This window comes from Ornithorhynchus anatinus, chromosome X1 (genome assembly GCF_004115215.2).
Source record: "Ornithorhynchus anatinus isolate Pmale09 chromosome X1, mOrnAna1.pri.v4, whole genome shotgun sequence".
NCBI lineage: Eukaryota > Metazoa > Chordata > Mammalia > Monotremata > Ornithorhynchidae > Ornithorhynchus > Ornithorhynchus anatinus.
Genome location: NC_041749.1, coordinates 8057610 through 8080443, shown reverse-complemented (window position 1 = coordinate 8080443; position 22834 = coordinate 8057610). Strand labels below are relative to the sequence as shown.

The window sequence follows — 22834 nt, the reverse complement described above, 5'->3', positions numbered from 1 at the left end:
GCTAGGGAGTCAGAAGGATCTGGTTTCTAATCTCAGCTCCTCCACCTGTCTGCTGTGTGACCCTGGACAAGTCACTTCACTTCTCCGTGCCTAGGTTTCCTTGTTTGTAAAATGGGGATTAAGGCTGTGAGCCCTATGTGGGACAGGGACTCTGTCCAACCCGATTATCTTATAGCTACCCCAGCGTTTAGTACAGTGCCTGGCACACAGTAAGCACTTAACAAATACCACAATTTTTTTTCGAAAATTGGGTATTGAAAAGTTATGTGCTGGTGGCAATTTCTATATATATATATATATATATATATATATATATATATATATATACATATATGGGTCCTTCCACTTCTTTCCAAAATCTGTGTATGAGGTAAAATAGGTGTGTGTTGTTTTTGTGGGGTGAGAGTAAAAAATGTACAAGCCCTTATTGAAGGCAGAGTTGAGCCAAGGGGCGAAGGGAAAGTAGAAAAAATATTCTTACAGTACCTATATAACCTGGAAAGTACACTTCTCAGGGCTTGCATTTCCCAGAATCTCTGGGAATGACATCCAAAAAGCAGCAGTAATAGTAAGAGTATTTTATGGAATGCCCAGAGTCCACCGTACTAACAGGGAAGTACAAGACAAGTAAGTGAGCTCATTGTGGACAGGGAATGTGTCCATTTATTGTTTTAGTGTACTCTCCCAAGTGCATTGTACAGTGGTTTGCACACAGTAAGCACTCAATAAATACGACTGAATGAATGAAGCAAGCTGAGAGAACCTCGGTCCTCCTACCTGCTGGGTGAAGCTGGAGTCGTATCTGGTAATTTCTTATGCAAATATAATACAGGCTAGCAAGTTCACTCACCCACAATCTTTTCTATGTAACAAAGGAAGTTTGATTGTGTATTCTAAAAACGTGTATAGATACATATGTATTTGGATCTCATGATCTTTCCCCATTTTTCTCTTCGTATTAAACTTCATGTCAGGAGGAGCCGTGAATTTTTTTTTTTCTGGTTCCTCCAAAACTATGCCTGGGACATGACCTTTCAGTGACTGTCGTGTGGATGATAAACAGCTGCCTTTATTTTTTTTTTTAATGGTACTTGGTAAATAATAATGTTGGTATTTGTTAACCGCTTACTATGTGCCGAGCACTATTCTATGCGCTGGGGTAGATACAGGGTAATCTGGTTGTCCCACGTGAGGCTCACAGTCTTAATCAGCTGAAGCAGCGTGGTTCAGTGGAAAGAGCATGGGCTTTGGAGTCAGAGGTCATGGGTTCGAATCCTGGGCTCTGCCACCTGTCAGCTGTGTGACTGTGGGCAAGTCACTTAACTTCTCTGTGCCTCAGTTACCTCATCTGTAAAATGGGGATTAAGACTGTGAGCCCCACGTGGGACAATCTGATTCCTCTGTGTCTACCCCAGCGCTTAGAACAGTGCTCTGCACATAGTAAGTGCTTAACAAATACCAACATTATTATTATTATTATTATTATTATTATTATTATTATTATTAATCCCAGCTCTGCCACTTGTCAGCTGTGTGACCGTGGGCAAATCACTAAACTTCTCTGCGCCTCAGTTCCCTCATCTGGAAAATGGGGATTAAGACTGTGAGCCCCACGTGGGACAACCTGATTACCTGTATCTCCCCCAGCGCTTAGAACAGTGCTCTGCACATAGTAAGCGCTTAACAAATACCAACATTATTAATCCCCATTTTATAGATGGGGATTTTACACTGAGGCACCAAGAAGTTAAGTGATTTACCCAAAGTCACGCAGCTGACAGGTGGCAGAGCCAGGATTAGAACCCATGACTTCTGACTCCTAAGCCCAGGCTCTTTCCACTGAGTACGTGCTTACTATGTGTCAGGCACCATACTTAGAGCTGGGGTAGATACAAGGTTATACACAGTCCCTGTTCCACACGGGGCTCACAGTCTCAATCCCCATTTTCCAGAAGAGGTAAATGAAGGCCCAGGGAAATGACTTGCCCAAGATCACACAGCAGACAGGTGGAGGAGGCAGGATTAGAACCCAAATCCTGCTGTCTCCCAGGCCCATGCTCTATCCACTAGGTCTCACTGGTCTCTTATGGTTTGGAACCTTTATTCAAGACATCTTAAAACACTTGAAATCCAAAAGAAAGGGGTGATGAAGAGGAAATGTTGAAAACATACGGGTTGCGAATGAGAAAGCAGAGTAGAAGTGAAGAAGAAGGGAGAAGAGAAAAATTTCACTTTCAAACAGGAGTGAAAAAGGAATAGGACAGGACAGGAAGGAGAAAGATCATTCAGATGAGGAAGTGTCAGACAGCAGCTGTCGATGTCTCCATAGTCCTGGGAGTCAGAATGTCCTGGGTTCTAATCCCACTCCGCCATTTTTCTGCTGAAATGACCCTGGGAAAATCTCTTCACTTCCCTGTGCCTCAGTTACCTCACCTATAAAATGGGGACTGAGACTGTGAGCTCCACGTGGGACAGGGACCGGATCCAACCTGATTTGCTTCTATCCACCCCAGCACTAAGTACAGTGCCTGGCACATAGCAAACGCTCAAAAGAAATCACAATTAATCCTTCATCTGACGCCAGTGCCAGCCTAACTTGGACTCTAGGTAGCCCCCGGGTTACCCAGCATGGCAGTAGGGCTGGCATCATGAGATGGGAAATCCCAACCGGAGAATCTAGGCTAACATCGACAATCCCTGTGTATCCTCCAAAGGGGACAGGGAAGCAGAGTGGCCTAACGGATAGAGCACGGGCCTAGAAGTCAGAAGAACCTGGGCTCCGAACCCGGCTCCGCCACTTCATTCGTTCAATCGTATTTATTGAGCGTTAACTGTGTGCAAAGGACTGTACTAAGCACTTTGGAAAGTACAGTATAGCAATAAAGAGAGACAATCCCTGCCCACGATGAGCTCACAGTCTAGAGGGGGAGAGACATCAATACAAGTAGACAGACATCAATATAAATAAATAAAATTTCAGATGTAGGCATAAGTGCTGTGGGGCGGGGAGGGGGGGAAGAGCAAAGGGAGAGAGTCAGGGTGATGCAGAAGGGAATGGGAGATGAGGAAAAGTGGGGCTTAGTCTGGGAAGGCCTCGTGGAGGAGTGGGCCTTCAGTAAGGTTTTGAAGTCTGCTGGGTGACCCTGGGCAAGTCACTTCACCTATCTGCACTTCAGTTACCTCCTTTCTAAAATGGGGATTAAGCCTGTGAGCTCCATACGGGACATGGACTGTGTCCATCCTGATTACCTTTTATCTATCCAAGTGCTTAGAACAGTGTCTGGGACAAAGTAAGCATTTAACAAATACTTTTAAAAAAAAGGGGGGGGGATTAAAACTGCGAGCCTCATTTGGAACATGGATTGTGTGCAACCTGATTAGCTTGTATCTACCCCAGTGCTTAGAATAGTGGCTGGCACATAATAAGCACTTAAATACCATAAAAAACAAGGGTGAGGGAAATCAATGATCCATGGTGAAAAACATCAGTATAGTGAGCATGGAGCATGGTTAGTGGCATGAGTTGTATGATGATTCAGGTTAAAAAAAAAACTCCACTGAAAAATGCTTTTAAAAAAGATCCCAAAAAACACTGCTCTTGGCAGGCATAGATCAACCATAATGCAAAACTCTACTTATGGGACCACTTCAGTCTCTAGAAGGAACGACTCGTTTATTTCTGTTCTAGTGTTTTTGTTTTAGTCTGTTCACCTCACTTAGGCTAGCACGGTGAACATAATAATAAAAAAAAACAACTTTCAATGTTTACATTTTAAAGGGATTAAAAGTTTCTCTAAAAATAGCACACTGAATACTTTTTTTGAATTTGTTAAAAAACACAACAAAATAATCCCTGGAAAATAGGACCAAAAATGAAAACCACTCAAACCCAAAGATGTATTTTCAGTTAAGCAAGGTATCTTCGCTGATCTGAAACCATGAGGTGATTTATCTTGACACTGTGCTGGGAATTGAAGAATTTCACTTTCAACTTGCTTCCTTCACCCTCTATCCCATTCTCCCTGCCTCTCTGCATGCAGCTGCCATCGATTCTGGCTTCGAATCATCATTCCCAGGCCCAGGCCATTCCCATCTGAAAGGAGACTAACAGCAAAAGAACTGCCTTTTTGGATCTGAGGAGTAGTCATGCAATATCTGCCTTGGGGTAATGACTTCCACTGCGACTGCAGCAAAAACTCTCCTCTGCCCAGCCCCACTGCCTTCTAGAAAGGCACTGCGATTGTTTTTCCACGTCGATCTCAGACTTAGAGAGCATCCACTGAAAATTCATCCCTCCACTGAGTAGCAAGCTAAAGACTTACCTGTACTTGCACTTTCTTCATTTACTTCCAGTGACTTAGGGGCAGCAATAGGTAGCTCGACGCTTTGTCTGTCTGCTTCTGGAATTTCATCTCTGCTGTCAAAGTCACACTGTTCTCCCTCTTCCTCCTCCTCATTAGAGACACCGTTTTTTAATTCATTTTCTAGAACTGAACAAAAGACCTACAGTGAATTTTTTTGGGACATTTAGCAACACCAACGCTATTGCGTTCTGATACGGAGATGCCAAGTTAGAAAGCAGTGACGAGTATTCACCATGACGACAAAAGGTCGTTTTCTTCTTTAGCTTTTAAAATGCTTAAAAAGGGGAGGTCATAGGTAGGGGAACTCTAATTGTCTTACTCTCAAGTTTCTGTCAAACCAGATGACCACGAAAGACATATGAATCACTCCACTAATACAAATTCACTTCAAAACTTGAGTAACACATTAAAATGCTCTTAGCTGTTCCTCTGGATGGTGGTGTGTGGTGGAAAAAACAAGGTTGGTGGGTGAGGGTTTTTAACACTCTACTGATATTATCAATCTTTTCACTAGCTATTACATGCTTCTGTATCCATGATTGACTCTCACATTCATAACACTTTATTGTTTATGTTTCCATAGCGATACAATTCTTGCCAGAAAGAGCTTCTGTTTCTTCAGGAGGCAAAGAACTGCTGAGCCAACATATTTCTGCAACAAGACCTTGCATGCAGGCTTTGTTTAGGCAAAAAAAAAAGAAAAATCAGTTCATTTTCTTACAGACCAGAATACTATATTAGTTGTATAGACTAATTAGTGAAAAAGCAGAAATATTCACCCTTTCCCCTTATTTTTCAGGATTGTAACTTTTCTAGGAAAAAAGCATTCACCATAATTATCAAATACTTTTTGCAATGTCCTTTAAATGTACTTTAAAAAAAAGATTAAACAAAGCTAGTCCAATTTAGAGAAAGACTCTTTAGGTTTATCAACAGAGAAATTGCTTTTTTCATATTATACTTTTAGAACTTCTGAACTTGAGCAGTGATTGTACAAGAAAAGCAAAATAAATTTAGATACATAAAGTCGATAGGAAACGCGATGTCTGCTTTTCACTATGGAAAAACATCCCTTGGTAAAATCAGAAAGTCTCTGAACTGGGCCAAAGAAATCCTTTACGAAACATGTTAAGCTCCTTCATCCCCGAGGAAACCCTTTATTTTGGAAGGAAAACCACCTTTAAATGCTGACAACATAAACCCCACAGTGATGTGGAGGCCAAAATTTAATGATAGGCTGAAACAAATAGGAACTCTTCAGATTTTCCTTAATAATCCTAACCAGATGGTCAGTTATGCTAGGAAGATTTGATAATGATAGCACTTCATAGTTCAAGGCTGCAAAGTAGCAGCACTCAAAGTTGGCTGGAGCTGCTGTCGATGGTGGGATAATAATAATGTTGGTATTTGTTAAGCGCTTACTCTGTGCAGAGCACTGTTCTAAGCGCTGGGGTAGATACAGGGGAATCAGGTTGCCCCACGTGAGGCTCACAGTTAATCCCCATTTTACAGCTGAGGTAACTGAGGCACAGAGAAGTTAAGTGACTTGTCCACAGTCACACAGCTGACAAGTCGCAGAGCCGGGAGTCGAACCCATGACCTCTGACTCCAAAGCCCAGGCTCTTTCCACTGAGCCACGCTGCTTCCCAGCACACCTCCTCCAAGAAGCCTTCTCAGACTAAGCCCCCTTTTCCTCAGCGTCCCCTCCCCATCGCCCCAACTTGCTCCCTTTGCTCTACCTCCTCTCCTCACCCCACAGCACTTGTGCATATATGTACACATCTATAATTCTATTTATTTATACTAATGCCTGTTTACTTTTGATGTATATCTATAATTCTATTTATATTAATTCTGTTGATGCCTATTTACTTGTTTTGATGTCTGTCTCCTCCCTTCTAGACTGTAAGCCTGTTGTGGGCAGGGATTGTCTCTCTTGATTGCTGAATTGTACTCTGCTCTGCACACAGTAATTGCTCAATAAATACAATTGAATGCATGAGTGTAATTTTATTTATTTGTATTGATGTCTTTCTCCCCCAACTCTAGACTGTAAGCTAACTGTGGGCAGGGAATGTCACCATTTATTATTGTTCCATTGTAGTTTCCCAAGCACTTAGTACAGGGCTCTGCACACAATATATGTGTGTATATATGTACATATTTATAATTCTATTTATTTATATTAGTGATATATATATACATCTATAATTTTACTTATTTGTATTGATGCTATTGATGCCTGTTTACTTGTTTTGATGTCTGTCTCCCCCTTTCTAGACTGTGAGCCCATTGTGGGCAGCGGTTGTCTCTATTGCGGAATTGTACTTTCCAAGCGCTCTGTACAATGCTCTGCACACAGTAAGCGCTCAATAAATACGACTGAATGAATATAAGGTCAATAAATACGACTGAATGAATAAATGAATGAATGAATGAATTTTACTGCCCACAAGGAGCTTATAGTCTAGAGGAGGATCCTACTCTCCTCAGAAAGATAACACCCTCCCTCTCCCTGCCACCTCTCAAATGATTAAAGGTATGTGGGCATTGGATGGAGGGAAGCCCAGTTCTTCCTCATTCCCCATTCCCACTGCAGTCTGAAAGCGAGCAGCTACTGAACCAGCCCTGCTCAACCCAGGCATTTGATAACAATAATAAAAGTGATAAGAATGCTATCTTTTAAGCACTTACTATTCATTCAATAGTATTTATTGAGCACTTACTATGTGCAGAGCACAGTACTAAGCACTTAGCTTACTATGCCAAACCCGTACTAAGAGTTGGAGTAGACACAAAATAGTCAGGTCAGACACGGTCCCTGGCCCACACAGAGATCAAAGTCTAAGGGGGAGGAAGAAGAGGTTTTGCAACTCTATTTGACAGATGAAAAAGAGGCACAGAGGACAGATGCGATTGAAAACACCCTGGCTCTGTCTCATGATAAACCATTTAGGCTTATGGTCCGTTCCCACAAAAATTCTCTAACCCCTATATTAGGGTGAATGACATCACTGTGAGATGACCAGTGCTTGCGCCCATATTTATTCTCCCTAACAGTCAAAACTAAACTTGGAACTCATCTCCAGATGTTGCTCTCTCCCTAAAACCAAACAACTCCAATTTATCACTATAAAACCCGAACCGTCTCCCTGGAAACACACACCCATCTCACCACTTAATCTGTTCTCTTGCCCTAGCATGATCACCTAATTTGGGATTCACTTCCCCTGCCCTATTTCTTTGCCCCCTAAATCTAGATCCTCTACCTGTGCAAAGACTGCAAGTTGCAAGGGAGAAGGTGAAGAAAGCCAGTGGAAAGTGAAGAACTCAGTGGAAACAATGTGGAGGGAAATGGGTGGCCAATGGAAGTTTTTGGGGAGTGGGGCGATGGCATTTTAATGCAATGAGTTGAGAACAGTATAAAGAGAGTATAGTATAGACTAAAGTGGTTTGAGCCCAGAAGAACAGCGAGGAAGCTTTTCTTCAAGAAGAAAATTAAGTTTTATTTCTGTATGACGTAGTGGATAGAGCAAGGGTCTGGGAATCGGGAAGGTCATGGGTTCTAACCCCAGCTCCACCAGTTGTCTGCTCTGTGGCTCTGGGTAAGTCACTTCACTTCTCTGGGCCTCTGTCACCTCATCTGTAAAATGGGGATTGTGACTGTGATCCCCACATGGGACAGGGACTGTGTCCAACCCGATAGGCTTGTACCTACCCCAGCACTTAGTACAGTGCCTGGCACATAGTAAGCACCTAAATACCTCAATTATTATTGTTTTATTTCTGCAACATGACACACCTCTTTAAACATTTGTATTCATCCACTTAAGAGCATAACTAGAATATTTTCCAGCCCATATCCTTCTCTGAACAGCTTGGAGTGGAGTGGAGTGGGGTTTTTTTTTTTTTTCCTTTCCTCTCTCATTGCTTTGAATAGCATTCAGCACACTAGGGTGCATTAAGAGAAAAGAGGTCCCGGTGACCACAGAAAGGAATCAAACACTACACAAGCCTTGCTTTACAATTAACAGGCCAGAAGAACTTCTGGGGTAGTAACAGCATTCAACATTTACGATGGAATTGTAGCTATCAAACTCACCACTGGTCGGGGGCAACTGAAATAATCCTCAACTGGGCTGAAAGAACTGAGGCATGAATTTGGGGCTCAGTCAATCTGAACTTTGAAAATAGTTTACCGCACAACACTTAGGGCCGTAGATGAGGTAACATTCAGAAAGCATAAGCTGTCTGAGACATGATATTCTGAAGGGAAGACATCCCAAATCCTACGCGAGGTGGGAAATATGAAAACATCCACAAGAGTAGGACACCAGTTCTATAAAATGACTGAGGAAGCTAATGGATTCAAGTTGTTGCAACACTTGGGTACTCACAATCCCCCACAGAACTATGGTCATACCTCTTCTGAGAGAAAAAGCATAGCGTAGTGGCCCTGGGCGTCATAAGGCCATGGGTTCTAATCCTGACACTGCCACGTCTGCTGCACGACCTTAAACAAGTTATTTTAATTCTCTGTGCCTCAGTTACTTCCTCTGTCAAATGGGGACTGAGGCTGTGAGCCCCATGAGGGAAAGGGACTAAGTCCAACCCTACTTGCTTGTACCCTCTCCAGCACTTAGTACAGTGCTTTGCCCACAATAAGTGCATAATAATATCACTGATTGATAGCACCTATGTTCATATCTTATTGACTCAAGCTCTTCCTCCTCTCCATATGGAAGTCAGTCTCTTCCACTAAACTGTGAGCTCCTTTAGGGAGGGGATAGATGCGCCTTGCTTCTCTGTTGCATTATTACCATGGTTTTTGATAGTGTCTAACATATGCTGGACAGCAAAACCAGGTCAAGCATGGTTCTAAGCACTGGGGTAGACACAGTGAATCAGGTTGGACACGGTCTAGAGTAGAGGGGATTCTGTTGAAATTTTAAAAGAGGATTGTGCAGCTTTCACCCAACGCCATTTGTTAAACTGTGACTTTGGCCTCTAGACTATAAACTTCTTGTGGGCAGAAGAAGCTCTGTTGCATTACACTCTCCCAAGTGCTTAGTACGGTGTTCTGCACACAGTGATTGTTCAATAAATACCATCGACTGACTCTGTCGCATCAGCTAGCAGTCATACTCCATGAATACATAATAATATGCAGGAAATCATGCATCTATTTATAAATACAGGATATCAAGTTCTGACAGAATTATCGCCGTGAGCTGTTTCTCAAAAATATGTAACATCTGAAAGAATACATAATGGTAGGCCAACTTTTAAAAACAAGGATAGAGAAAACTGATGCCTGCATCTTGCAAGTCCATGAGCGTGAAGAAAATTAAGATAGTGTTAATTGACAGTATTGATATAAAATGTCTTTTGCCGGTCTGCGAAGATGTAAACTTCAACCTTCATTAGCAGGAGCTAAATGAATCAGGAGGCAGGATCTAATGAAAGCACAGAGCCTAAGTGATATCCTTATTCTGACCATTTCTACTTTTCTTCCCTCTCCGGTATTTTTTTGACATGAAAATAAAGGCAAGAGGCACAGTTGGAATTATAAAATAATAAAAATAAAGATGTGTCCACATGACAATACTTTGGAATTAAACGAAATTAAACAGATCTTGAAGATGTCAGGGTGAGTTCCTTAATGTGAGAAAGTTTCTGCTTTCCAAAAGACCATTTCAAAACATTGGTTTCAAACTAGCATCTTTCCTGGGGAGTTTTCTGGAACAAAAATCCATCATTGCTACTCAGTGATTTTCACCTAGACATGGCTAGGCCATCCATGAGGCCTTTTTAAGCACTGTGCTACAGGCTGTCCAAAATTTAATTAAAAGTATCTGCTCCTCCCGCTAGGTCATTACGGCTTGGTGAGAAAAAACACCAACACAAACATAAATGGAAGAACAGGACAACACCAAGATACACAAAATGAGAGGGTGGGGATAGGATCCTTTGTTTTCAAATTTTAATCAGCGCCCAGAAAAGTAGAAGTTTAAAGTGATTTAAGAGCTTTTAAACCTTCCCCCCCAAAGTTGGATTAATTTGAAAATTATTTATTGCCTATAATGTGCAGACTAAAGAAATCATATCAGAACACTAACTCCAAGGCACTCTACTAACTCATCCACTGTACACATCTCTCCTGTACATATCTCACTTCAACCCCTACTTCCTTACTCTTTAATTCCTTAATCTCTGAATTCCTCCCTGGTTGACCTAATTGTACCTCACTCATGAATCTCTCCCCTCTTTTTTCCTCACTCTGCTCCTCCATCCTGAAACTCTGTCAATCAGTGGTACTTATCGAGCATTTACTTTGTGTCGAGGACTGTACTAAGCATCTGGGAAGAGTAAACCCAACAGAGTTGATAGATAGATTCTCTGCAGACAAGGAGCTTCAAGGGGGAAGACTGCTATTGAAACAAATAAAGGATGTGTACACATCACTGCTGTGGAACTTAAAGTGGGTTGAATACTAAGTGCCTAAAGGGTTCAGATCTGAGCGTATAGGCGATGCGGAAGACAGAGGGAGGAGTACAGAGTGGGAGTCAAAAGGACCTGGGCTCTAATCCCGGCTCCGCCACTTGTCTGCTGTGGGACATTGGGCAAGACTCTTCACTTCTCTGGGCCTCAGTTACTTCATCTGCAAAATGGGGATTATGACTGAGTCCCATATGGGACAGGGACTGGAGGTATTACTTGGCTTTCCATCACTGGACAGTTCCAATTCTCAAGTCCTTTTTTTATATATTGAAAAAAAAGGTATTTGTTAATCTGTCAATTTTATTGTTCTGAGCGCTTACTGTGTGTACCGTACCTTACTAAGTGCTTGGGAGAGTATAACAAGAAACAGACACATTTCCGTGGGACACTCTGATTAACCTGTATCTACCCCAGTGCTTAGAACAGTGCTCAGCACATAATAACATAGTAAGCGCTTAACAAATACCGTAATTATTATTATTACCCACAAGGAGCTTACAGTCTAATAATAATAATTAATATGGTACTTGTTAAACACTTACTATGGGCCAGGCAGTGTTCTAGATACAAGATAGTTCAAACACAGTCCCTTTCATTCACTCATTTAATCATGTATATTGAGCACTTACTGTGTGGAAAGCACTGTACTAGGTGCTCTGGACAGTTCAAAGGAACAATAAACAGACACATTCCCTGCCCATAACAAGCTTTCGGGCTAGATGGGGGACTGACGGTGTGGAATTTGCACGGGGCTCTTTGTTCCGCATGCATTTGCCAAGACCCATCAGGGACCAGGAGGCCCTCGATGGGGCACGGAACGCGAACGCGTTGGCCAAGCCGAAGCCATTCCGGATCGACCAGCTGGATGGAGGCAGTTCCGCATCGGGTGATCCCAAATGGAGATGAGTTCTTCAATGGGCCTATCTGGAACAAGAAAGGCAGCAGGGCTCATGTCACGGGGGAGAGCAGTTCCACAGCCATGAGGACTATGGCGCTACCTAAGCCACCTCCTCGACTCGTCCTTCGCTCGGTCCAGCTCTTGGAATACCACCGGGAGATTCCCATCAGGTGACCAAAGTATCCGGCCGGCTCAAACGGTATGCATAGGGAGATGAGTCATTCCACGTGGAGTAGGAGGTGCACAACTCCATAGCCTGGTTCAACCCTCAAAATGAAAACACTCCCCCTGCTAGCACAGTGGATAGAGCACAGGGCCAGGACTCAGAAGGTCAGGGGTTCTAATCCCAGCTCCACACTTGTCTGTTGTGTCACCTTGGGCAAGTCACTTCACTTCTCTGAGCTCAGTTACCTCATCTGTAAAATGGGGATTGAGTCTCTGAGCCAATGTGGGACTGTGGTCAAACCAATTGACTTGTATCCAGCCCAGCACTTAGAACAGTGCCTGGCATATAGAATGGGCTTAACAAATATCACAATTATTATTATTATTATTATTCTTTCCTACTACTGTGGGTACCTTAAACTGGAAGGAGAATCCAACGGGCCCAAGGGGCCATTGGGGGGAACACCACTCTGTCCCAAGTGAGTGGCTTTACTTCTTGGGTACTGACCATGCTCAGTAAAACATCATTTTGAATATACCTAGAGAAAGGTGTGCTATTTCTCCCACTGAACTCCCACCTGGATAGACCCTGGGCCTGGGAGTCAGAAGGTCATGGGTTCTAACTCCGGCTCACCTACTTGTCTGCTGTGTAACCTTGGGCAAGTCACTTCACTTCTCCGCACCTCAGTTTCCTCATCTGGAAAATGGGGATCATATACGTGTTATCCTCCCTACTCAGACTGTGCGCCCCCTTTGGGATATGGATTGTGTCTGACATGAAAAACTTTCATCTACCCCAGCTCTTAGAACAGTAAGCATTTAATAAATTCCATAATTATTATTCAGTCATCTATTTTGATTACCCTTTCTATATTTTTCAGTCCAATTTCCCCATTAGCAGAATGAAGCATGAAGCAATTTCCCCATGAAGCAGAGTGGCTCGGTGGAAAGAGCACGGGCTTTGGAGTCGGAGGTCATGAGTTCGAATCCCAGCTCTGACACTTGTCAGCTGTGTGACTGTGGGCAAGTCACTTAACTTCTCTGTGCCTCAGTTATCTCATCTGTAAAATGGGGATTAAGACTGTGAGCCCCACGTGGGACATCCTGATTCCCCTGTGTCTACCCCAAGCGCTCGGTACATAGTAAGCGCTTAACAAATACCAACATTAGGTTATAAACTCCACACGGGCAGGGAACGTGCCACTTCTTCGTTTTGAACTGGCCGAGTGTTTTTGCTGATAAAATAATAATTATGGTATTTGTTAAGAGCATCCTACGTGCTGAGCACTTTTCTAAGCACTAGGGTAGATACAAGGTAAGCAGGTTGTCCCATGTGGGGCTCACAGTCTTAATCCCCATTTTAGAAGCTAAGTGACTTGTCCAAGGTCACACAACAGAAAAGGGGTTGACACAGGATGAGAACCCACGACCTTTGACTCCAAAGGCCGTGCTCTTTCCACTAAGCCATGCTGCATTACCCATTGATGCTCACTTGATGCTACTGTTATTCCATCTGCCAAAGTCAGTTCTCCCTTGGGACCTTAAATAGAGATTTACTTGGATTCAGAAGTAATTAACCCTGTCCCAGTACCTTCATAGCTGAAGGAAAATGGTGCTTGGATTGAGAAGAACAAAGAAGAAGGTTGTCTGCTCCAATCAATCAATATCCTGTTCAAAGATCAACTTCCCAGGGTGGTGTTAAAAATCCATTAATTACTTTTATCTATCATCATCAAAAAGACAGTGTCAAAAAGGGGAACGACAAGTTTGAGAGTGCACTTACTGGTTTAAAAAAAATCGCCATTTAAATGTACTCCTGAATTTGAAATATTCCTTTCTTCTTTTTTTAAAAAAAGCATATAGCTTTCATTATGAAAGTTGTTTTCATTCTAAAAGGAACTTCAAAAATGAACAGGCTGAAAACAGCTTCATATAATGGGACTATTCAGAGCCACAATTCATATTCTGTTCTCATTCTTTCCTATGTCTTGGCTCGGATTTTTACCATCATTTGTAACTGCATATGTGCTGTCAAAGGCCATCACTCAGAAACAATTCATCTTAGTCAAATGCCAACTCTTTTTTTCTACTGCTCTTAATTTGGGCCCTGTGCTTGCTACAAACCTAGCAATACTAACTTACTGCATTAAAATGGGAATGAATTCTCCTCTCCTAAGGGTTCACCCAGAAATCATACAGCAACCTACCAGGATTTACTTATTTAAATCGATATTTGCGATTCTGTGGTTACAGTCTTACCTGATCACTGATTGTACAATTTAATCGTGATACAACCACAGATCTTAAAAATCTGTCTGCATCAAGAGTTATATGGTCTCAAATTTACTAGGTATAAATTGTGATCTGTTCCAGAATCTCTACGAAAATGTGAAATCATATTATGTATTCCGTATCACTAAACTATTGCTTAATATGCATTAATAACTGTGATATTTGGTAAGCACTCAGGATGTTGCCCAGTGATACAAGATAATCAGGTTGGATTCAGTCCCTTTCCCACATTCAAAGCAGATCATTACAACATTAACTACATGAGGCTTAATTCATTCAATCATATTTACTGAGCACTTACCGTGTGCAGAGCACTGTATTAAGCGCTTGGGAGAGTACAATACCACTGTTCATGTTATACTTATTTTTATGTATGTTCTTATAGGTTCCTGGCTGCATAGATCAATCATATTAAGCGCCTATATGCACAACATAACTTTAATGGTAAAATGAATAAACAAAGCATTTCAAATGTCAACCTTCCATTAAAATGACAGATCCTAATGGTCAGTCGGTCAACGGTATTTACTGAGCACTTTCTATGTGCAGAGCACAGTGCTAAGCACTTGGGAGAGCAAAAAACAATAGAATTGCCCACACAATCCCTGCCCATAATAAGCAGTCAAGAAGGTCTAACAAGGGATTGATTGGTAATGGTAACAAGTGAACTAAATTGTTAAAATCTCCTGTACTAAAAGTTTGTAAGCATGTTGCTCAAACAAACACTCACGTAATCCAGAAGCTCTCCTGAGTCTATTATTTTAGCTCTCTACTTTTAAGCGGGGCATTTCAGACTTCACTATTGATTCGTTTAATAATATGCTTACACCCCACATGTGTATATGTAGGAAAATAAAACTCACATGTTTCTTCAGCCAGAATTTTTCTTTGGAAAACATTCAGAAAGACATCATGGAATCCCTCACTTATCACTGACTTTAAAAAAGAAAAAGCTCTCGGCAGAAATTATGAGGAATGAAAATCTTTTACATACTATTCAAAAACCTGTTTTGCTATGAGCAAAACATTGCACCCATTTCCCCTCTTTTCTCTTTGCATTTTGTATGCCCATGATGTCCGTAGAAAACAAAGCCCATTCAATAAAGCTGAAGGGAAATTACTTCAGATTTCATCAAGATCAAAAATGATTTCTCCTTAGGAGAATGCTGGAGGAATATGGTACTTCCTTGCATAACTGCTCTATTTTTTTTCCAAATCAAAATAGGGGATGGGCTATTACGTGGGGAATTAAGTCTCGCAATAAGGGAATCAGGAGTAAAGAGGAAAAGAAGAGAAAGGTGGAGAGAAGGAAGAGTTAGGGTAGAGGCATTTGGGGCTGTTTTTCTGGTTTCTACTGTATTTTCCCAAGTGCTGCCTACAATAGGCGCTCAATGAATTAACCCCTGCTGTTTCCTCCAAGTTTTCATTCTTCTGCTCCTCCTACCCTGGCTTGTAGGCAATCTTAATGAATTAAAAACCCTTAACTGCTCCTCCTCAACCTCCCAACCCCTGGACTGTAGCTATGACTACATACAATTATGTGATTTCCCCTTCCCCCCTCCCCAAAAAAGAAAGAAACAACAACTCATTTCCTTCTCAAGAATCAGGGTGGGTCAATTCTTTGGGCAAATGTGGTAATCTTCTTTAGGATATGTCTTGAATTCAAAATCATAATAATGGTTTTAGATAAGCATTTACTATGTGCCAAGCACAGTAGTAAGTTTTGGGTAGATACGATAGAATTAGGTTGGTCATAGTCCCTATCCCACACGAGGCGCATACTTCTCATGAGAAGGAGAGGGAGAACACATAAAGAAACTGAGGCACTGAGGAGTTTAGTAACTTACCCATGGTTACACGGCAGGCAAGTGGTAGAGTTGGGAGTAGGACCCTGTCTTGTGTTCATTCCACTAGGCCCGTCTGCTTTGGTTTCTTTCATTCATTCATTCAATCGTATTTACTAAGTGCTTACTGTGTGCAGAGCACTGTACTTCAGAGATTTCCGGTTACACCAAATTCCAGGAAGGCAAAATGGCAGCTCTGTAATAACTCACAGCAAAAGCAACCTCAGCTAAACCCTCTGCCTTTCACTCTGTCAATTAATGGCATCAACCAATCACTGAAGAAGGAGGTTAAGTTACTCCTCGGGATCACCCAGCAAGCAATCATTCAATCAATGGTATGTTTACAGAGCACTTACTGTTGCAAAGCACTGTACTAAATGCTAGGAGAACAATATAGCAGAGTTGGTGGACACGTTGGTGCCCACAATGAGCTTACAATGTACGGGGGAAAAGAAATTAATATAATTTCAGATATGTACACAGGTGCTGTAGGGCTGAAGGTGGGGAGAATAAAGCATAGAAATCCAAGTGCAAGTAGGGAAAGTGAGTGCTCAGACAGGAAAGGCCTCTTGGAGAAGATGTCATTTTAATAAGGCTTTGAAGTTGGGTAGAGTAAGTTCTCTTCCCTCTTCTTCCTCCCACTGCATTTTAATAACAATAATGTTGGTATTTGTTAAGCGCTTACCATGTGCAGAGCACTGTTCTAAGCGCTGGGGGAGATACAGGGTAATCAGGTTGTTCCACATGAGGCTCACAGTCTTAATCCCCATTTTACAGATGAGGTAACTGAGGCACAGAGAAGTTAAGTGACTTGGCCACAGTCACACAGCTGACAAGTGGTAGAGCCGGGATTCAAATCCATGACCTCTGACTCCCAAGTCGGTACTCTTTCCACTGAGCCACGCTGCTTCTCTATTAACTGATCAGTGCTCCACTAAAGACAAGCACATAGTAAAGTGAGTAGCAACCAATGAGTGCTCAAAAAAAACAAAAAAAACCCCAAAAACAAAAATAAAAAATTAACCCTACAAATAAAAAAAAAGGTAGTAGCCTCACCTCAAAATCAATCAATTGTATTTACTGAACGTTTACAATGTACACAGCACTGAAGACTAAGTAAGCTTCCGGGAGAGTGCAAAACATCAGAGTTAGTAGACAAATTCCCTGCCTACAAGGAGCTTTATAGTGTAGGTAAAGTACTTGACAGCTTTTTTTGTGTAACAATCTCAACAACTGGATACAGCCTGTGTCAAAGGGCAAATATTCCTGATGAGGAGAGCCACTGATTTGTGTGAATGGTTGACTGTCCAGTTGTTGGACAAGACAAAAATGGAGACGCACTTGGTCAAAGTCAGACTTAAGCAACCGAAGGAATAGTCGAAATCAAAATTCTGTGTAGGTAGGAGATAATTCCAACTCAAAATTGGTTCTTTTCTGAACTGGCCATGGATCCACCTTAAATGATAATTCTTCAGTTCAAAGTACTAGCAATGGATTTATAAGAGCCCAGTTACAACAATCAATCATATTTATTGAGAGTACCGTACTAAACACTTGGGAGAATTCAATATAAACCACAGTTGACAGATAAGTTTAAATTAAGTGACATAAGAGAAAGAGTGACCAGAACAGTGTTCACCAAACATTCTGAGGCTCAGAAGACTTTAAGCTCTCTTGTTAATCCATACCCTCTTGACTGCAAGCTTCTTGTGGGCAGGGGACATATCTACCAGTTCTGTTACACTGTACTCTGCCAAGCACTTAATAAAGTGCTCTGCACACCGTAAGTATTCAATAAATACGACTGATTGACTTGATACCCTAAACAAGATGATCAAAAACAACGGCAGAAATTCAAGTTTTTACTGACCAGAAGAAGGCAAAGGTAAACGACTTCCGTATCTATACCGAGAAAACTCCATGGATACACGACAGAACCACTTTATGGCAGAAGATGGGATATTCTGGAGAGGGTATGTCCATGACGACACTATGGATCGGAAATGATTTGCAGGCATTTGAAGAAGAATGACAGAAGGGATGGGGCAAGATGTGGTGAGATAGTGAGGATTTTAGGGAGTCCACATATCTATGTGGAGAGATAGCTACTCACCTTCAGGTGGTGGGGGAGGAAATCCCTCTTGGTCCATAATACAGTCTCCTACACTCCTCTTACTCTAGCTTTTTAACGGAATGGATGCCCCTGCAGGAAAGAAAATACATATAAATACCATTAATCATATTTTCAATCAATGGTATTTATTCAATGCTTACTGCATGCATGGTACTGTACTAAGCGCTTTGGAAAGTACAACAGAATGGATAGACGTATTTCCTGGCCTCAGTGAGCTTTTAATGGTTGGGTTCAGAGTCCTTACACAATTTCATTATAGCCATACCAAAAAGACTTGTGCACTTTGCTAGCATCCTCATCAAATGAATAGACAAGTTTTCTCCACCAGAAACATGCAGTTTTCAATTGCTAACAAAGCAGAATAATAATCATTATGGTATTTGTTGAGCACTTACTAAGTGTCAAGCACTGTTCTAAGCACTGGGGTAGATACAGGATACTCAGGTTTTACAGAGTCCCTGTCTCACAAGGGATCACAGTCTTAATCCCCATTTTATAGATGAGGGAACTGAGGCACAGAGAAGTGAAGTGACTTGCCCAAGGCCACAGCAGACAAGTGGAAGAGTCAGGACTAAAACCCATAGCCTTCTGACTCCCAGGCCCATGCTCTATTGATACACTGTGCCAAGCTGCTTCCCTGAACGAAATGAAGTTGCAAGGTAGGGAAAGTAGAGAAGCAGCATGGTGTAGATGTAGCATGGGCCTGGGAGTCGGAAGGTCATGGGTTCTATTCCTGGCTCTGCCACTCTTCTGCTGAGTGACCTTGGGCAAGTCACTTCACTTCTCCGTGCTTCAGCTACCTCATAGGGATTGAGATTGTGAGTGCCAAGTGTGACAGGGATTGTGGCCAACCTGACTTGGTTGGATCCTCCCCAGCGCTTAGTCCAGTGCCTGGAATACAGTACGCACTTAACAGAAACAATTGTTATTATTATTATTATTATTATTATTGTTAGGAACCACTTGGAAAACCTTAGGAAAGCTGATGGATCATCTGCATTTTGTCTCTGCTCTCGATCAAGCCCATCCAACCCCCTAGCCCAACCTGTGACGCTTTTTACTCCCTTAACCTCAGTCTTGTAATTATTTCACTGCATTCATTCATTCAATATTTATTGAGCGCTTCCTATGTGCAGCGCACTGTACTGAGCACTTGGAATGTACAATTCGGCAACAGATAGAGACAATCCCTGCCCAAGACAGGCTCATCGACGTGTGTTGTTTTAAGTTAGTCTTAACTCCCCATTAGATTGTCAACTCCTTGAGGGCAGAAACCGTGACTGGTCTTTGAAATGTACCCCGAGCTGCCCAGTTCAGCTGTGGGCACTCAATAAAGAACTTGATTTATTGGTCAGATGATTTATATAACCTCAGGTCACTTTCTCTTCTCCTTCTCTTTCTCTCATTGCAGTCAGAAGTAGGAGGATATACAGGAGAGCAGGAGGAATTGTGTGCGGAGAGAGAGAGGAGAGAGTAGGGTAATGAACTGGAACAAACAGAGCTCGACATAACAGGGGAAGTTCAATCTCTCCCCAATTCCCAGTTCACTACTGACATCCTCTTAGCTCATTCATTCAATTACATTTTTTGAGCTATTACTATGTGCAAAGCACTGCACTAAGTGCTTGGGAGAATACAATAGAACAATAAAAGGACACATTCCCTGCCCAAAACAGCCTAGACGCTCACATACAAGGGATCCCCTTTAGACTGTAAACTCATGGTGGGCAGGGAATGTGTCTGTTATACTGTACTCTCCCAAGTGCTTAGGACAGTGTTCTGCACACAATAAGCACTCAATAAATATAATTGATTAATTAAGCTCCTTAATTATATGGAGGCAATCATGAGATTGCAGGACCTTCTTTTCCAAATAGAACAATAGTTAGCAAATGTTGATTTTATTAATAAGGAGCTCCTTGGGAACACATCTGACAGCTTCTTTACTACATGATTTAAAAAAAAACAACTACCCAAAGACTATTCACTCAATAAATAATTCATTAGACTGGCGGCCCCTTAAGGGTAGAGAAATAATAATAATAATAGTAATTGTGGTATTTGTTAAGCATTTGTTAAGCTATTCTAAGCACTGGAGTAGATACAAGGTAATCAGGTTGGACACAGTCCATATCTCTCAGGGGGCTCTCAATCTTGAATCGCCATTTTACAGATGAGGTAACAGAGGCACAAAGAAGTTAAGTGACTTGCCCAAGGTCACACAGCAGCGTGTTTTGCTTCAGCTGGACTCTGCTAGGGGTTTAACTTCTCAGGAAGTAGCCACCTAATGAATGCCACTGGATCACAAGTAAGGACAGGGTAGAGACTGATATCTCTATTTCAGAGATATGGATGGTCACCTGAGCCTTGAATTCAAATGATCATTATTGCTATTATTATGGAATTTGTAAAGACCTTACTGTGGATCAAGCACTGTTTAAGCTCTGGGGTAGATAAAATTTAATTGAGTCAGACACAGCCTCATCCCACATGGGGCTCATTAACATCAATTAGAGTTTTGCATCAGGAGCATCGGTGAACACTCCTCTTCCTCTTCTCCTCCCCGGCTCCAAGCTGTCTTTCCCCAACAGTGAACAAATAAACTTCTGGATAACTGTTCTTGAGCAGAAAATCCCCTGCCTTAAGCTTTGTTTAAGTCAGAATAACTTTCAAACAGGTTAGAGCAGGCACAGAAGAGCTACAATTGTTAGATGTTTTTTTTTTTTTTCACCCATCAGGAATTTGTAGAGAATGACTAACACCCAAATTTAGCTCTTTTCTGTCTTAATAAATATATTTTTTTTTTATGAAATCAGGCCACAGGGGCTTGACTCTGATGTTTTACCCGGCCTCAGGTTGAGAGAACCCAGCACAAACTAAAATATACAAAGCAAAGGAGGAATAAAAGAGAAGGTGAAGCAAGAGGAGAGCATGTTGCTTCAAGTGCAGAGGAGGAGAGGTTGACTCACTCTTACGTTGTAATAAAGGCATTAACTTGTTAACAGCTGCCAACAGGATGCATTCTAGGTTATTCTCCAAGTTGCTAAAGGTATACCTTAAGGACACATAAGTTAGTATTTACTTTAAAAAGCAATGTTTGAATTAGCTGGATTGTTTATTCTACAAATGGAGCATTGTGTTTCATTTTACTTTTCCAAGAGTCAATAAGGAGATTATACACGGCAGTCCTTCAACCTTTTTACACTAGCCCTGTGAAAATAAAGACTCAAAGCAGACTGGGTGCCATTAGAGTTAGTAGGCTGTAGGAAAAATCAGAAATAAAGCCTGACAATACAATCCCTCCATTTTAATGACAGGTTCTTCCAACAGAGCTGATGAATTTTGGTCGATTTTTGTCCTCTCCAAAGAAACCACAATGCAGGAAAATGCACTGCATCATTGAATTCAGTAATAATAATAATAACAATAATAATGATGGTAAGTGTTAAGCACTTACTATGTGCCAAACACTGTTCTAAGCACTAGAGTGCTCTGCACACAGTAAGCTCTCAATAAATATGACTGATTGAAAATGCAAGTATTTCTTTACATCAGGTCAGACGCTGCATCACGGAAATATTCCATTTCACTGCAAAATAGGAAACTGAATCTTAGCAACAAAGCACTATACCAAATCAAAGCCAGACATAGAAGATATTCTTCTAAGCATTTTGATGTCCTCCAAGATTCCTATGAAATGAGATTTTAGGGAGTCCACATATCTACATTTAAAATGTACACACATACCTAGCACACTTACTCATTCAGACATTTGTACTTTGGGTACTTATTTTAATATACAAAAAAATGGTTTTAAGTCTAACCAAAAAATCTGTGGGTAAATAATCACATTTTCATAGTTTCTGATCGCATTGCATAGAATGACAATATTATAATGGTATTTGTTAATGCTTACTACGTGCCAGGCACTGTACTAAGCAAGGAGTGGATACAAGCAAATCGGGTTGGACACAGTCGCTGTCCTACAAGGGGCTAACGGTCTTAATCCCCATTTTACAGATGAGGTGACTGAGGCCCAGAGAAGTGAAGCGACTTGTCCAAGACCACACTGCACACGATTGGCAAAACCGGGATTAAAATTAAAGACCTTCTGACTCCCAGGCCTGTGCTCTATCCACTCCACCATACTGTTTCCTGAATATTTACACAAGCCATACCAAGGTCAGAATGAAATGAATGCCAGAGAATGCCGGGCCAGTTGGAGGATTATAAAAGCAAACCATATGCTGACACTACACTTAGTGCTAGAGCCCTGCCCTCTGTGAACAGGGATCATATCTACTAATTCTCAAGTCTCTCTTAAGTGCTTAAAACAACGCTCTGCACCCAGCAAACACTCAATAACTAGCACTGAATGATTCATTCATTAATGATGGCGTCAAGACCATCCCGGGTAGACAAGCGTCAAAACCATTCCGCAATACTCTCGAATTTCGGGAACAAAAAGGCTCATTAAAAGGCCGTGCACGAGAATCCAATGAGATGCTGGCTCTCTGGAACAGACATAAAGGCCGGGCTTCAACACCCAGGACCAGATGTCTTCCAAGAACAAGTAAGTCTGTATGTACAGTGGAGATGTGGCCAGACAGTCGTTTCTCTTCATCTGTACTGCTAG

General features: G+C 41.7%; 1 protein-coding gene across 3 annotated transcripts in view; it reads right to left on the bottom strand.

Moving 5' to 3' along the window:
• ARHGEF10 (Rho guanine nucleotide exchange factor 10) overlaps window positions 1-22834 on the bottom strand; it is a 122847-nt gene that overhangs the window by 86073 nt on the left and 13940 nt on the right. For all 3 annotated transcript variants that reach the window (XM_029050934.2, XM_029050936.2, XM_029050937.2), the window contains exons 2-3: window positions 18178-18267; window positions 4323-4490 (exon numbers count right to left, since the gene is read on the bottom strand). In XM_029050934.2, coding sequence (XP_028906767.1) covers window positions 4323-4490; window positions 18178-18214 — 205 coding nt within the window. In that variant the 5' untranslated portion in view covers window positions 18215-18267. The remainder of the gene's footprint in view (window positions 1-4322; window positions 4491-18177; window positions 18268-22834) is intronic.